Genomic DNA, 15287 nt, shown 5'->3' with positions numbered 1-15287 from the left:
TTGTTCCCCTTCCTTCCCTCCCCCGTCCCCTTTTTGTGAAGATTGCCTGCTCTGGGATCCCACAGCTGGTTCTCCCCTGGTCTCCTCGCTGGCCCAAGTGGGACTAATTTAGCCAGCTAGCCCTGGTGATTATCTAATGTTTATTGGATGGACTTCCCCCCTAAATTGATATTTGATTTTATTGTTATTTACGCTTTATACCGTATTTTATGCTTTTTTTTGTAGCATTAATTAAGTGTTTTAAATTTGTTTTTAGCTGCCCTCAGCCTGGTTTCCTGAACCGGGAAGGGTGGGGTATAAATAAAAAAATATTATTATTATTATTATAAAATTATTGCAGTGAAAACATTATTACAGCACCATTGCATCTCTTTTACTGTGTGTGCACGCATGCACGCACGCATATGAGAGACCTTTGTCTACAGGGATACTAAATGAAGAAACAAAAGACAGGTTTTCTGCTTTGTTTACTGAGAGGACCACATTTACAGAATGGATTTTGCAGCTCAGTGAGCAGCCATCAATGGGAATTTAAGAGACAAAAGAGGTGGCAGCAGAAATCCTAGCTTTCTTCCTCTACTTCCTCTCAACTAGTAATTCTGACCCAATTAATCTTGATCTTCAAGAGCAAAGGGACAACAGATATTGCGCAGCTTAGCATATGCAACACTTTTGCACATCTGTTTAGTTGAGAATTACATTACATTATTTAGTTAATTTGATTACAGAAGTCACACGGGCTTAATGAAGCAAGGATGAAGGTAAATCCAGTTAGAATTCCATTCTCAACTAAGAGATGGAAACAGCTGTTACGCTAACAGAAGAAGCCAAAGGTCTCACAACGGCACCCGACCTGGCAGTAAGTATCTTCACACAACAGATGAAATGTGTACAAACAGTTTTTCAAATTTTTCTTCTCTTCTCTTCTTTCTTTATGCCTCCATTGCCTCCTAATTTTTATTCAATGCCCCCTGCATTGCACCCAAGGCTACTACTGTTGGGATAGTGCCAGGGAGACAAAGTCCATCATGGCACCCAAGCCGTCTCCGAACGTCCATCGATCTACCGTAGACACGCAGTATCAGCAATTAGCGACACGAGCTCCAGAAATAGCCTGCCACATTCCAGAGCCGATGCACGCTCTATCAGCAGATAATGCACAGCGAAAGATGCACGCAGGAGAGTATTATTTACAAGTTTATTCAGCGTTGGTCAGAACAAAGAAAACATGGGACTTCCGGGTTGGCGCCACCGGCAATGGCGGAATTCCTCTGATCGGGAGGAATTTGCCTCATGGAAATTCGGGTCTGGCTGCCACGACGAAGGCGGAGACCCACTAAAAATCACAGGCGGGTGAAGCCTATGAACGTGGGATTTGGCGGGCACCTTTTGCGCCTCCCCTACTCGCGGGGAAACCCGGTTTCGGGGATCCGGAGCGATGTGGGGTGAGCGGCGCAGTGCTTTGGATCGACTGCTTCTTCCACGGAGCGAAGCCGTATAGCTGTTGCCGGAGAGCGCTGACTTTTTCCTGTGGACAATTTGATCTTAAAGCAACTACCCGTGAGTAGAGTGAAGAATTGGATTTTTAAACGTCTTAATTTGGCACCGAAACGGGGAGGTTCAAAACAGGAAGTCCACCTCCCCTTTTTGTAAATAAGACTGAGGCAAAGTGGCTGCAAGCTAAAGTCTTGGAAAGCCTATTGTAAAGGACTAAATTCTCATCAGTAAAAAATATTAAACCCCCTTGGAAGCAGGAGAAGAGGGGGGAGGCTTTGGATTGTATATCCCTGCAGGAGTGAGTGAGGAAGTTAAAATACCACCGTTCCGAACCTGGAAACGGGCTGCCAGTAAAACCGACGTGTCTTGGAAGGTCATTGACAGCGAATAGAACGTTCGGTGACAGCTAGCATAAGAGAGATACATTGTTTCCACTGTCTTCGTCTGCACTTAAAAAGGAGTAAAAGTAACGGAAAATTGAAACAATCTTACTGAACTTTATTAAAAAAGGAGGAAAGTAACTGAAAATTGAAACTAACTTTGGATTATTGAAACTGTGTTTAAAAGAGGACATACTGACCGATACAAATACAATTCGCTTTCCCCTAGTGGAAGCTTTTGAAATTGGTTACTTGATAGGAGCTGGGCTAGGGGAATTTCCAGCTGCAAGATAAGAAAGTGTGAGACTTTGGAATTGACCTTGAATATTTTAAGTGTTATGGCAAACGGAAAGGAAAAAACAGATGGGATGTCATAGAATCATAGAATCATAGAGTTGGAAGAGACCACAAGGGCCATCGAGTCCAACCCCCTGCCAAGCAGGAAACACCATCAGAGCACTCCTGACATATGGTTGTCAAGCCTCTGCTTAAAGACCTCCAAAGAAGGAGACTCCACCACACTCCTTGGCAGCAAATTCCACTGTCGAACAGCTCTTACTGTCACGAAGTTCTTCCTTATGTTTAGGTGGAATCTTCTTTCTTGTAGTTTGGATCCATTGCTCCGTGTCCACTTCTCTGGAGCAGCAGAAAACAACCTTTCTCCCTCCTCTATGTGACATCCTTTCATATATTTGAACATGGCTATCGTATCACCCCTTAACCTCCTCTTCTCCAGGCTAAACATGCCCAGCTCCCTTAGCCGTTCCTCATAAGGCATCGTTTCCAGGCCTTTGACCATTTTGGTTGCCCTCCTCTGGACACGTTCCAGTTTGTCAGTGTCCTTCTTGAACTGTGGTGCCCAGAACTGGACACAGTACTCCAGGTGGGGTCTGACCAGAGCAGAATACAGTGGCACTATTACTTCCCTTGATCTAGATGCTATACTCCTATTGATGCAGCCCAGAATTGCATTGGCTTTTTTAGCTGCCGCGTCACACTGTTGGCTCATGTCAAGTTTGTGGTCAACCAAGACTCCTAGATCCTTTTCACATGTACTGCTCTCAAGCCAGGTGTCACCCATCTTGTATTTGTGCCTCTCATTTTTTTTGCCCAAGTGCAATACTTTACATTTCTCCCTGTTAAAATTCATCTTGTTTCTTTTGGCCCAGTTCTCTAATCTGTCAAGGTCGTTTTGAAGTGTGATCCTGTCCTCTGGGGTGTTAGCCACCCCTCCCAATTTGGTGTCATCTGCAAATTTGATTAGGATGCCCTTGAGTCCATTATCCAAGTCGTTGATAAAGATGTTGAATAAGACCGGGCCCAAGACAGAACCCTGTGGCACCCCACTAGTCACTCTTCTCCAGGATGAAGAGGAACCATTGATGAGCACCCTTTGGGTTCGGTCAGTCAGCCAGTTACAAATCCACTGAGTGGTAGCATAGTCAAGACCACATTTTACCAGCTTCTTTACAAGAATATCATGGGGCACCTTGTCAAATGCCTTGCTGAAATCAAGGTAGGCTACATCCACTGCGTTCCCTTCATCTACCAGGCTTGTAATTCTGTCAAAAAACGAGATCAGGTTAGTCTGACACGACTTATTTTTCAGAAATCCATGCTGACTATTGGTGATCACAGCATTCCTTTCTAGGTGCTCACAGACTGTTTGCTTAATGATCTGCTCCAGAATCTTCCCTGGTATTGATGTCAGACTGACTGGGCGGTAATTATTTGGGTCCTCTCTTTTCCCCTTTTTGAAAATAGGGACAACATTTGCCCTCCTCCAGTCTGCCGGGACTTCGCCTGTTCTCCAGGAATTCTCAAACATGACTGCCAGTGGTTCTGAGATCACATCTGCCAGTTCTTTTAATACTCTTGGATGCAGTTCATCTGGCCCTGGAGACTTGAATACATCTAAACTAGCCAAGTATTCTTGTACTATCTCCTTAGTTATTCTGGGCTGTGTTTCCTTTGCTGAATCATTTGCTCCAAATTCTTCAGGTCGGGCATTGTTTTCTTTATCGGAGAAGACTGAGGCAAAGAAGGCATTGAGGAGTTCAGCTCTTTCTGTGTCCCCTGTTTGCATTTCACCATCTTCTCCTCTGAGTGACCCCACTGTTTCTTTGTTCTTCCTTTTGCTACGGACATACCCATAAAAGCCTTTTTTGTTGCTTTTAACCTCTCTAGCAAGCCTGAGTTCATTCTGTGCTTTAGCTTTTCTGACTTTGTGTCTACACGTGCTGGCTATTTGTTTGAATTCCTCTTTGGTGGTTTCCCCCCTTTTCCATTTTTTGTACACATCCTTTTTTAATCTTAACTCAGTTAAAAGTTCTTTAGATAGCCACCCTGGCTTCTTTAGGCACCTTCCATGTTTCTGTCTCATTGGTATTGCCTGATGTTGTGCTTTTAGTATCTCCCTCTTAACAAACTCCCAGCCATCATGAACTCCCTTTCCTTTTAGTATTACTGTCCATGGGATCTCACCCAGCACTTCCCTAAGTTTTATGAAGTCAGCTTTCTTAAAGTCAAGAAATTTGAGTCCTAGTATGCTTGGCTGCTCCTTTCCGCTGTATAGTAAACTTCAGAAGAGCATGATCACTCGCGCCTAATGATCCTTCCACTTCTACCCCACTAACCAGGTCATCAACATTGGTTAGGACCAGATCTAAAATGGCTGTTCCTCTTGTTGCTTCTCCCACTTTCTGGACAATGAAGTTGTCTGCAAGGCCAGTGAGGAATCTGTTTGACCTTATGCTCTTGGCTGAGTTTGACATCCAACAAATATCCGGGTAATTGAAGTCCCCCATTACTACTATCTCCCTTCCTTTTGCATGCTTGGCCATCTGTTCCAGGAAGGCATCATCTATGTCCTCCGTTTGGCTTGGGGATCTATAGTAAACTCCCACAATGAGGTCACTGTTATTCTTCTCTCCCTTAATTTTGACCCAAATGCTCTCACTTTGGCTTTGAGGTTCTAAATCTTGGATCTCTTCACAGGTATACACATCCCTGACATATAACGCCACTCCTCCTCCTTTCTTGTCTGGTCTGTTTCTCTGAAATAGATTGTATCCCCCCATTATTACATTCCAATCGTGGGACTTATCCCACCAGGTTTCAGTGATGCCTATTATGTCATATTTAGTTTGCTGTACCAAGAGCTCAAGCTCATCTTGTTTATTTCCCATGCTTTGCGCATTAGTGTACAGACATTGAAGTCCATTAATCATTCCCCCGTGTCTCTTATTTAAGGATTTTTTCCTCCCACCACTAGGTCTGTGTGCTGTTTGCTCCATTTGGTCTATGACATTTGGATGATCATCTTCATCAATTGATAGACTCCTACCTTCAGGAGCACTGTCTCCCTCCCCCACATTAGTCAGTTTAAAGCCCTCCTGATGAGGTTTCTGAGATTTTTGGCAAAAACATTTCTCCCAACCGTTGTGAGGTGCAGCCCATCGCTTGCCAGAAGTCCATCTTCAAGAAACTGCAGTCCGTGATCTAAGAATCCAAACCGTTCCTGTTTACACCATTTGCGAAGCCACCTGTTCACTTCCACTATTTTCCCCTCTCTCCCTGGGCCACGTCGTTCAACTGGGAGGACAGATGAGATGACAATTTGTGCATTTAATTGCTTCAATTTCCTGCCCAGAGCCTCGTAGTCTCTTTTGATCTTCTGGAGGCTATTGCTTGCAGTGTCATTGGTTCCCACATGAACCAAGAGGAAGGGGTATTTGTCAGTGGGTTTTATGATTCCTTGCAGTCGTTCAGTTACATCTTGGATCTTAGCCCCGGGGAGACAGCACACTTCCCGAGACATCTTGTCAGGCCCACAGATCACTGCTTCTGTTCCCCTCAGTAGGGAATCCCCTATCACCACTACACGCCTCCTCTTAGGTTTGGTCGGAGTTCTTCCGTGAGCTGTCCGCTCCAAGGTCGCCTGCACATTCCCTGAGGACTGACTTTGCTGCTCGTCTTCGTATACCTGATCGACTGTAATGAGGGAGAGATCCTCAAATGGAGTCTGCTCTTCGTCTTCCATGCTAGGGGAGAGGACCTCAAAGCGATTGTGTATTTCTAAACAGTCAGAGCGAACCCTGGGCCTCCTACTTCTTTGAATCACGTTTCTCCATATATCTGGCTCCTGTGTTGGTGAACTAGCCTCCTTCTCAGGGGAGTCCCCTGTCTCCTCCTTGGTGGAGACGGTGTGCTCTGTTGCTTCCAAGAAGAGCTCCAGCTCTCTAATTCTTTGGAGCGTAGCTACACGTTCCTCCAGTTGCTGGACTTTGTCTTTTAAGAGGGCAATCAACATGCAATTGCTGCAGGTAAAGCTGCCTGCAACCTTTGGCAAGATGCAAACATTGCGCAGGAACCGCAGGCGACTGCAGCTGTTCCCTCCCCCTCCATCTTGAGAACGTGTCGTTGGGGGTGGCTACAGCGGTCCATCATAAAAAGCGTGAAGACAGGAAAAATAACTCCCCCCACAAAAAAACCTAGGTCTCCCCCAACAAATGTTTGAGACTAGGTCCCCTAAATCTAAAAGATGGATCAAACTGCGCGTGCCACTAGGCGCGCGCCGCTGCCCTGCAAGCTCTGATAAGCTCCTCCCACAGCTAATCACCTGCCTCAACAGAAACCCTGCCCCCTCTGACCTTTGCACAGGGAGAGCAGCCAATCAGCCACAAAGAAACACACACACACACAAGAAAACCCTTTTTGCTCCTTCTTCAACTGCTGCCCTGCAAGCTCTGATAAGCTCCTCCCACAGCTAATCACCTGCCTCAACAGAAACCCTGCCCCCTCTGACCTTTGCACAGGGAGAGCAGCCAATCAGCCACAAAGAAACACACACACACACAAGAAAACCCTTTTTGCTCCTTCTTCAACTGCTGCCCTGCAAGCTCTGATAAGCTCCTCCCACAGCTAATCACCTGCCTCAACAGAAACCCTGCCCCCTTTGACCTTTGCACAGGGAGAGCAGCCAATCAGCCACAAAGAAACACACACACACACAAGAAAACCCTTTTTGCTCCTTCTTCAACTGCTGCCCTGCATGTCGACAGAGGAGGCCTTAGTGGCATTATTGAAAATAAACGATTCACTGGAACAACTCCACAAGAAAATAGATGCGATAAATGTGAAATTGGATGTTGCAAATATTGAAATTGATTCAACTGTAGAAAGTTTAAATAACTTGGGACAAAAGGTGAATACTAATTCAGAAACCACTCAGAAACTGACACAGGAATCTACTTCAATATGGCAAACTGCAGATGAAGTCAGGGGAAAAACGCTTGCTGCTGAATCTAAAATAATACAACTGGAGAGGAGAGTCCCATCCATACAAAGACAACCTGACGAACATAAGTTGACATTCGTTATGATTGAACTTAAAGAAGAACGGATGAATTTGAGGACCAGATCCCTATCTGAATTGGAAAAGGAAAGCTTGACAGAGTTTCAGGAGGCGATACTAACATTGGTTGAGAAAGAGAGGTATTCGGGGGTTAGTATGACTGCCAAAAATGTGAATCTGCTTAAGGATAACTGTGAAGGATGTTGGATTGAAGAGAAGGGGGATTTGGAAATATGGACAAATCAGAAGTTATCACTGTTGGGCCGAGTTATTGTGGTGGGGATGAGGGCTGCTGTGTTGTTGGGGATGTTGCTTTTGTTTCAAACATTGCAAGCTTTGGATGGGATGGAGGGTTACAGGAGGTGGCAGAGGGATGCTCCTAGAGTTGTTTGGCAGGGCAGGAAGCCTCGAGTAAAACTTAAGATATTGATGGATGCCAAATAAGGAGGAGGACCTGCCCTGCCAGACCTTTAAACTTTGCTGTGAACCATCTGCTTTTTGCTGGTTGAGAGAATGGTTGCTTTTTGAAAACACTGAAGCGTTGGACAATGGCAGATGAAATTGATGGACTATATGGAATTGGCGGAAATGACTGGCAAGATCTGAGACCAGGGTGAAGAGTCGGTGGAAGAAGATTGGAAAAAGTTTAAAGACCATTTATAGAGATATTGTAAAATTAAGGAATGTTAGAAAAATGTTGGAATGAAATTATATGGCTTTAGCAGAAATGTCATAAGGAATTAGGTATAAATAGATTAATGGAAAATTAAAGGAAAAGTATGGCAAGAATGTGTTAAGATAATTATAGAACAGAAAACAGAGTAAGATGGAAAGGAATTGCTGAAACAAATAATAGAAGTGGAATACAAAAAGGGAGGTGGGAGGAGGTCGCTGGAAATAAGTGAACGAAATATAAGATATGTTTGAGGTGTTTTTAAACTGTTTTTGCTTGTTTTTGTTTGTTTTTTTTAGTCCATGTAGCGTTTTTGTATTGTATTTGCATTGTTTTGTTTTTTTTTCTTTTTTCGTTTGAAGTGTTGTGTTGGAAATGTTAAAAAAGTAATAAATATCATTTTAAAAAAAAACAGAACAAAGAAAACATGACTGCCAGCTTCAGTGTCTCTGACACAGAGAGTGAGTAACGAAAGCATAGACACAACAGAAACTTCCTGTGAACAGGAAATACGCAGACTCTGTGACTCACAAAGCCTGCTCCCTTTTAAGGTGGAACGGAAATATCCTAACAACTACTGCCCCCCTGGATCGTTGCAGCACCACCAGGGGGCAGTACTGCCCACTTTGGGAAACATTGGTTTATACAATTACAATGCTTCATAATTGTCCATCTGCCATGACACAGCATCAATTTGCAGTTACAGATAGGTAGCCGTGTTGGTCTGCCATAGTCAAAATAAAAAAAAATCCTTCCAGTAGCACCTTTAAGACCAACTAAGTTAGTTCTTGGTATGAGCTTTCGTGTGCAAGCACACTTCTTCAGATACGTATCTGAAGAAGTGTGCTTGCACACGAAAGCTCATACCAAGAACTAACTTAGTTGGTCTTAAAGGTGCTACTGGAAGCATCAATTTGCAGTTACTAGCCAAGCAAACCAAGTAACTGTTGGGCTGTATCCAAACATTCTGCTGCTCCAACAGAACTACTCCCTCCATCAGAGGAAGGGAACCTTTGGTATTTAATTGTCCTTGAACTTTCTATGGAAATGCTCAAGATGATTAGCAACAAAAATATGCAATAAAACAAGTGGTCAAGTAAGCAACAGACCAATGGATGAGCATCAGCCCACAAGAAAGGGAGGCAAGGGAGGGGAGGAAGAGTCCCGTTTTATCCCTGTTTTATCTCCATGCTAATTACAATGCCTAAGGCAGGGTTGGGGAATCTGTGACTCTTCTGAGGCTGTTGGACCACACCGCCCAGCAGTCCCAGCCAGCATGGCAATTGGTCTGGGTTAACAGGAGTCAGCATGCAACAACGTCAGCGGGGTCTCAGATTCCCCAGCCCTGGTTTAAGGGCTCCCACATGGACAGCGGATGTTCTGGAACTGAGAGACAGAAATAGGGCTAAAGAAAACTAAGTCCTCCTCAGAATAGACCCACTGAAATGAATGGACCTAAGTTAGTTATGCCATTAATTTCAATGGGTTTGTCTGAGTAGGACATAGTTGGATACACCATTCAAAAGCTCTGATATCATCTCTTCCACCAGGCCATTCACAATCTAAAGAGAAATATAAATATTGAGCAGAATCCAGAATGAAGTTCTCTCCTGTGCAAGAGCCACTGAAATGAACAGGAGCTCCCCAAAAGCTTCCCCAAATTCATGAGGCTCACCTTGGCTTCTTCCTCTTGTGCTTTTTTCACTATTGCTTGCAACTGCACTTCACGCTTAAATTCAGCATGGAGTAATTTTTCCTCCATCATCCTCCGCCTCTGATCTAGCAATTCTTCCTTCCACTTTCGCACATCTTTTTCCTACATAAAGTTGGCAAATAGTAAGTAAAGCAACAGATCCCTTGATAACTTTCATTCTGCAACTTTTGACTACATTAACAACATACACACAATGATTCAGTTCACACATCACAGTAAATCATAGTTAATGGTTTTATTAGAGGTTTTAAAGCAGAGGTTGGGTGGCCATCTGTCATGCATTACAGGGGAGGGGGTTGGACTAGAGGACCTTTGGGTTCTATGGTTCTATACTGTGAATGGGTCATTCCTATATCCCTGGCTTAGCAGTACATTCAAACTGAGGATTGAAACCATGATTAGTAAGCCAAAAAGAAGCTTAGGCTACAGAATATAATTTACTGAGAATGAAGAAACCCAGAATCTCAGGTTTGGACATAATGCTAAGTCAGGATCATGGCTTACTTCCTCCCTACATGAGTCAGCAGCAATGAAGTAGACAAGATTTGATTAAGCACAGTAAATCATGATTTATGGCTTACTATAGGTCTATATTGTGTTAAATTCTCAGGATATTTTTATTCCACTTTTCTGCCAACAATTCAATAAATATAACCATTTAAGTGCCATTAGAAATACTGCTTAGAGTAATCTTGGAGCAATGTCAGCCTAACTCAAAACTGAATAGTGACGATATTGTGAAGTCTTTCAATCAAGGTTAGCATTTATGGCACCAACCATGAGGAATATGGAGTTAAGGAAAGATGTCATAAATCTCATATTTCATGAGTTGGCAATCATTCCAAGTTTAATGCATGTCAACATTTCAAAAGGTCTAACATAACGCAATACACAGCATGACAAAAGCTCTCACTTCACTTAACGTAAGAGAAGCAAATGAACCTTGAAACCTCAGGTAATATTTACCAGCACCAATCCCATGCTAGGGGAAATATTTGCATAAGACAGACAAAGATCAGGAAAATATAATTTTACAGGATGTCATTGCTTAAGTATCTGAGTAATTTATAGTCTAAATGCTTTAAGGAGGGTTGGAAGAACAGAATCAGACATTGAAGATGGAGTTGTTTCTAAAGAATAAAAATGCCTCCCAACAGGTCCATTAAAATACTCCTCTAAATCATATTACAGGGGGTAGAAAACTGGCCTCAGGTTTGTCTATTACCTCCTCTCTTTCTGTTGTGTGCTCCAATTCTCCCCTTCCTAGTTTGCACAAAACATAGTTTGCCTAATTTGGACATGAGGGCAAATCATGGCTAGCACAAACCAGGAAGTTAGGGAGAGAATCAGAGCTCCCAAGAGGGGAAGGAAGCATGCGGGTTTGGGGTCTACAAAGTACAGTGTTCTGTACAGTGGTACCTTGGTTCTCAAATGCCTTGGTTCTCAAACGCTGAAAATCTGGAAGTAAGTGTTCTGGTTTTCAAATGTTTTTCGGAAGAGGACATCCAATGTGGCTGTCAGCTACCGTTTCCGGGGCACCAGCACCAACCAGAACCTGCACTTTGGTTTGTGAACATTTCAGAAGTCAAATGGACTTCCGGAACGGATTACGTTTGGTGCTTTTGTTTTTGCTGTTTATTTTGCATTTTTGTTTTTGAGGCTTATTCGGTTAATTTGTTTTTGTGACTGTGTGGAACCCTGTTCAGCTACTGATTGATTTTGTGACTGCAGAAATGGATAAAAGCCCCCCATCCAAACAATGACTATCATCAGAGCAGGTAAGAATTTATTTTTATTTTTATCATCTACCATACTGTCTTATTTATTTTATAGTACATAGTTTATTGCTTTCATTTTATGGATCAGTAGTCTCGTTAGATAGTAAAATTCATGTTAAATTGTTGTTTTAGGAGTTGTCTTCAAAAGTCTGGAACGGATTAATCCATTTTGCATTACTTTCCATGGGAAAGTGTGCCTTGGTTTTGGAATGCTTTGGTTTTGGACTTCTGGAATGGATTAAGTCTGAGAACCAAGGCACCACTGTACTATTGAAATATTCAGTATGCTTCTGAATACCAATTACTGGGAATCACAAGGAGGGAGGGGCTGTTACCCTCAGGTTCTGCCTAGCTTCTCACAGACATCTGGATGCCGCTGTGAGAACAGAATCCTGGACTATTTAAGGCATTGGTCTGATTCAGCAGGGCAAGAGCCCTAGGAGGACAAACTGGATTCCGCACGCTGTATTCAGAACACCTTCAAGCTGAAAGGACTAGAACAATACACTGAGGTCCTATTCAGAGACACACCCACCTTAGTACATTGTACATGAGCAGACAATAATCACATCCACATAGAAGGGAGGTCAATGATTCCCATCCTCATCACACACTGTTCCCTGAGGGTCCCCTGCAACTCAGGAAAATCTTTTCAGGGAATATATGGGGTTAAAGTGAGAAAGTGCTTCTGAAATCCCCAGCTGCCGTGTCAAACACTACACATGGACCTTTGAAATCCAACCAGCATATTTTTGGAGAATGCTCTTCTGAATGTGCATTGACCAGTTGTTCCCAAAGGCATGAGTGTGGCCCAAAGATCTAGCAAAAGGTATGATTATGAGTCACAATGGAGCATGAAAAGCTAAACTACAGCAAACGTACCCGTTCCATTAATTTCTGAAGCTTTAGCGTTTTCTCCTCACGCAGTTTCTCTCTCAGCTGTTGCGCTTTCATCTGCTTTTCTTCATGTTTCTTTTTAGATTCTGCTATTGTCCTTTTGAAATAAATATTTGAAAAGGCTAATGGGACAATGAATCAAAACAAAGGTATGTGGGGAAACCTGAAACTTACATTACCGGGCAACAATTGAAGAAATCGCTCACAAATATCTAGTTCAGGCACTGAACATAATTTTGGAATAGTTTAAGCTATGGCTTATACCCAAGTAAATGCTACTCAGAGTAGGCCCATTTAAATCAATGAATTGAACTTAGTTGAGTCCATCAATTTAGCAAGGATTATCATTGAAACAAACCTCAAAACTTTCTATTCATCATGGAAGCACATGGAAGGGCTTTCTTTGACCCTCGAAAATATATTTGGATCTGAAGAAAGACTCGGGGGGGGGGGGGGCGGACAGAAAAGCCCTGCTGCATGTGTCCCATGCAGGCCCTTTGGGATCACAACTGAAGTGATTTACCACATGGTCAAGCAACAGCAGTGGTGATGTTCAGGGTGGGAATGTGCAGTGGCAAAAAACCCTCTGGAAATTACTGTATTTTTCCGTGTATACGACTAGGGTTTTTTTCCTTAAAAATAATGTCAAAAATTAGGAGGCGTCTTATACATGGGACCATCTCCCCCCATTTTCGTAAATATGAGTACCCCAAAATAGGGGGGGGGTGTTTTATACATAGGGGCGTCTTAAGGATGGAAATATACGGTAATCAAGATTCAACTCTAAAATATGTTAAGCTCTAAGGTACCATTGGACCTTAAGTTCCTGGCGGGCTCTGGTCCATGGGGTCCATGGGGTCACGAAGAGTCAGACACGACTAAATGACTAAACAACAACAACCACCACCATTGGACCTAGTATTCTTTCTGTTCATATGATACATATGATTTAGCTGGGCTTTTTTTTTTCAGCCAGAACTCACTGGAACTAAGTTCTGGCCTCTCTCAGATGGGCACTATTGCCATTCTAAGAGAACAAGGTAGGCGTTCGTGTTCAGTTCCGGCACCTCTTTTTCTAGGAAAATAGCACCATGGTTTAGTGAGAATGGACTGTAAGGAACGGCTATCACATACGGAGTCTGAAGCAATTAGTGAAGAGATAATATGGGAGTTTGCCTCAATGGCCAAGTTAGCTCATTATGTTGGGAGTTAAAAATAAATGATAAAGACAAGATAAATTTGGTGGGCTTCTCTGGTGGTGGCAGCAGCACTCTGAGCAGCTCCTCTGCCTGAGACCCAGAAGAAACACTGCCAGTCAGAATAGGGAAGGCTGGGTTAGATGGACAAATAAATAGTATGACTTCGTAAAAGGCAGCTTCCTATGCTCTAATAATTAATATATACAGTGGTACCTCAGGTTAAGAACTTAATTAGTTCTGGAGGTCTGTTCTTAACCTAAAACTGTTCTTAACCTGAAGCACCACTTTAGCTAATGGGGCCTCCCGCTGCTGCCATGCCGTGATTTCTGTTCTCATCCTGAAGCAAAGTTCTTAACCTAAGGTACTATTTCTGGGTTAGCGGAGTCTGTAACCTCAAGCGTCTGTAACCTGAGGTACCACTGTACTGGTAATTCAGCTATGGAATTTGATCCTGTTGAGCTTATTCTATACCAAAAGTTTAAAAATATTAAAGACCTCTTGCGAGATGGTGAGGAGAGTTTCTCATGCATGTGTATTCCGTGGCCGGGTGGACGAGCTGGTTCTTCTTCTACAATGTCGCCCCAAGTGTTATTTTGACGCCATGATTCACGAGCTGCACAAAAGCAGGATCCCTTTTTAAAGTAAAAGCTAGCATATGGGAAGCAAAATATCCTCAATATTTACTCTGGTACATGATCCTACTCCCAGTTGGCCATGCCACTCTCAACGAGCACATTCTAAAATTGTTGACTGTTGTAGCACTTGTGCCGTAACATTGGTGAATTTGGTCTTGTTCACACATCACAGTAAATCGCAGTTAATGGTTTACCATGAACCAAATGACCTTGGATGCTGCTGTTCCCCTCTGATGCACAGGAGAAACAAATCATGATCCCCGGCTTATGTCTGAACCAAGGTTTGAGGTTTGTTTCACTCAAACAAACCATGTTCTGTAAGCTAAGAACAAATCTTGGCTACAGACTGTAGTTTATCTGGAGTGAAATAAACCAAAACCCTTGATTTGGACATAATGCTAAGCCAGGGCTTGTGGTTTGTTTCTCTTGGATGCTAGTGCGAAGCTGCAACTGATATGTTTGTGGCAAACCATGGTTTAACGTGATGTTCAAACTTGGCCTTTGTTATCAAAAATACAATAAAGTTTTAAAAACAAATCAAAGGAATAGTGCATGTACAGAATTTGTTCCATTCTGGAATGTAATCAGAATGGAAATGACAAAAGAGAGAATTCTGGAACAATAATATAGTGAAAATGTTCCCTTTTATTATTCCGTAGTTGTTGTTTTTTTAATTAAACAATTGCATTAATATCAAAACCACTTGCCTGATAATATTTGCACGGTACACCAAACTTTGGTGATGGTTATCACTCTCACAAATTTATTGTGATTAAAAAGCAAGGGGAATAAAGGGGCGGGTGACAGAATGAAAGCCTTAAGACATGCGCTCTGATATTGTTAATTCACATTTCTGGACAAGGAAGTTTACCTTCATAGTCTGCCAGGACATCATTCCAGTCCATGGAAATTCCACAGAAAGATGTGCTTCCACTGCCCATGCCAGCCTAAAATTCCATAGTGCAAAACAGAAAACAGAAACCAAACTTTCTATTTGGAAAAGAAACCTTTCTTACACTCACCATTCCATGCAAACTATATATAAATGCAAAAATAAATCAAATGTTCAAGAGCATCTTTCTTCCAGTCTCCTTTAAAATAGCAAACCAACACAAAAGGCAGCTGTTGTCGCTATTATGGCCCACTTCAGACATAATA

The 15287-nt window shown here is 42.7% G+C and overlaps 1 protein-coding gene across 8 annotated transcripts in view; it reads right to left on the bottom strand.

Annotated features, from left to right (window-relative positions):
* SCAPER (S-phase cyclin A associated protein in the ER) overlaps positions 1-15287 on the bottom strand; it is a 227172-nt gene that overhangs the window by 150575 nt on the left and 61310 nt on the right. For all 8 annotated transcript variants that reach the window (XM_081021507.1, XM_081021500.1, XM_081021502.1 and 5 more), the window contains 4 exons: positions 15001-15076; positions 13990-14107; positions 12281-12392; positions 9582-9722 (listed from right to left, as the gene is read on the bottom strand). In XM_081021507.1, the coding sequence (XP_080877633.1) occupies positions 9582-9722; positions 12281-12392; positions 13990-14107; positions 15001-15076 (447 nt within the window). The remainder of the gene's footprint in view (positions 1-9581; positions 9723-12280; positions 12393-13989; positions 14108-15000; positions 15077-15287) is intronic.

This window comes from Podarcis pityusensis, assembly GCF_964106645.2.
Source record: "Podarcis pityusensis genome assembly, chromosome: 9".
Taxonomy (NCBI): domain Eukaryota; kingdom Metazoa; phylum Chordata; class Lepidosauria; order Squamata; family Lacertidae; genus Podarcis; species Podarcis pityusensis.
This window is presented reverse-complemented; position numbering and strand designations above follow the sequence as displayed.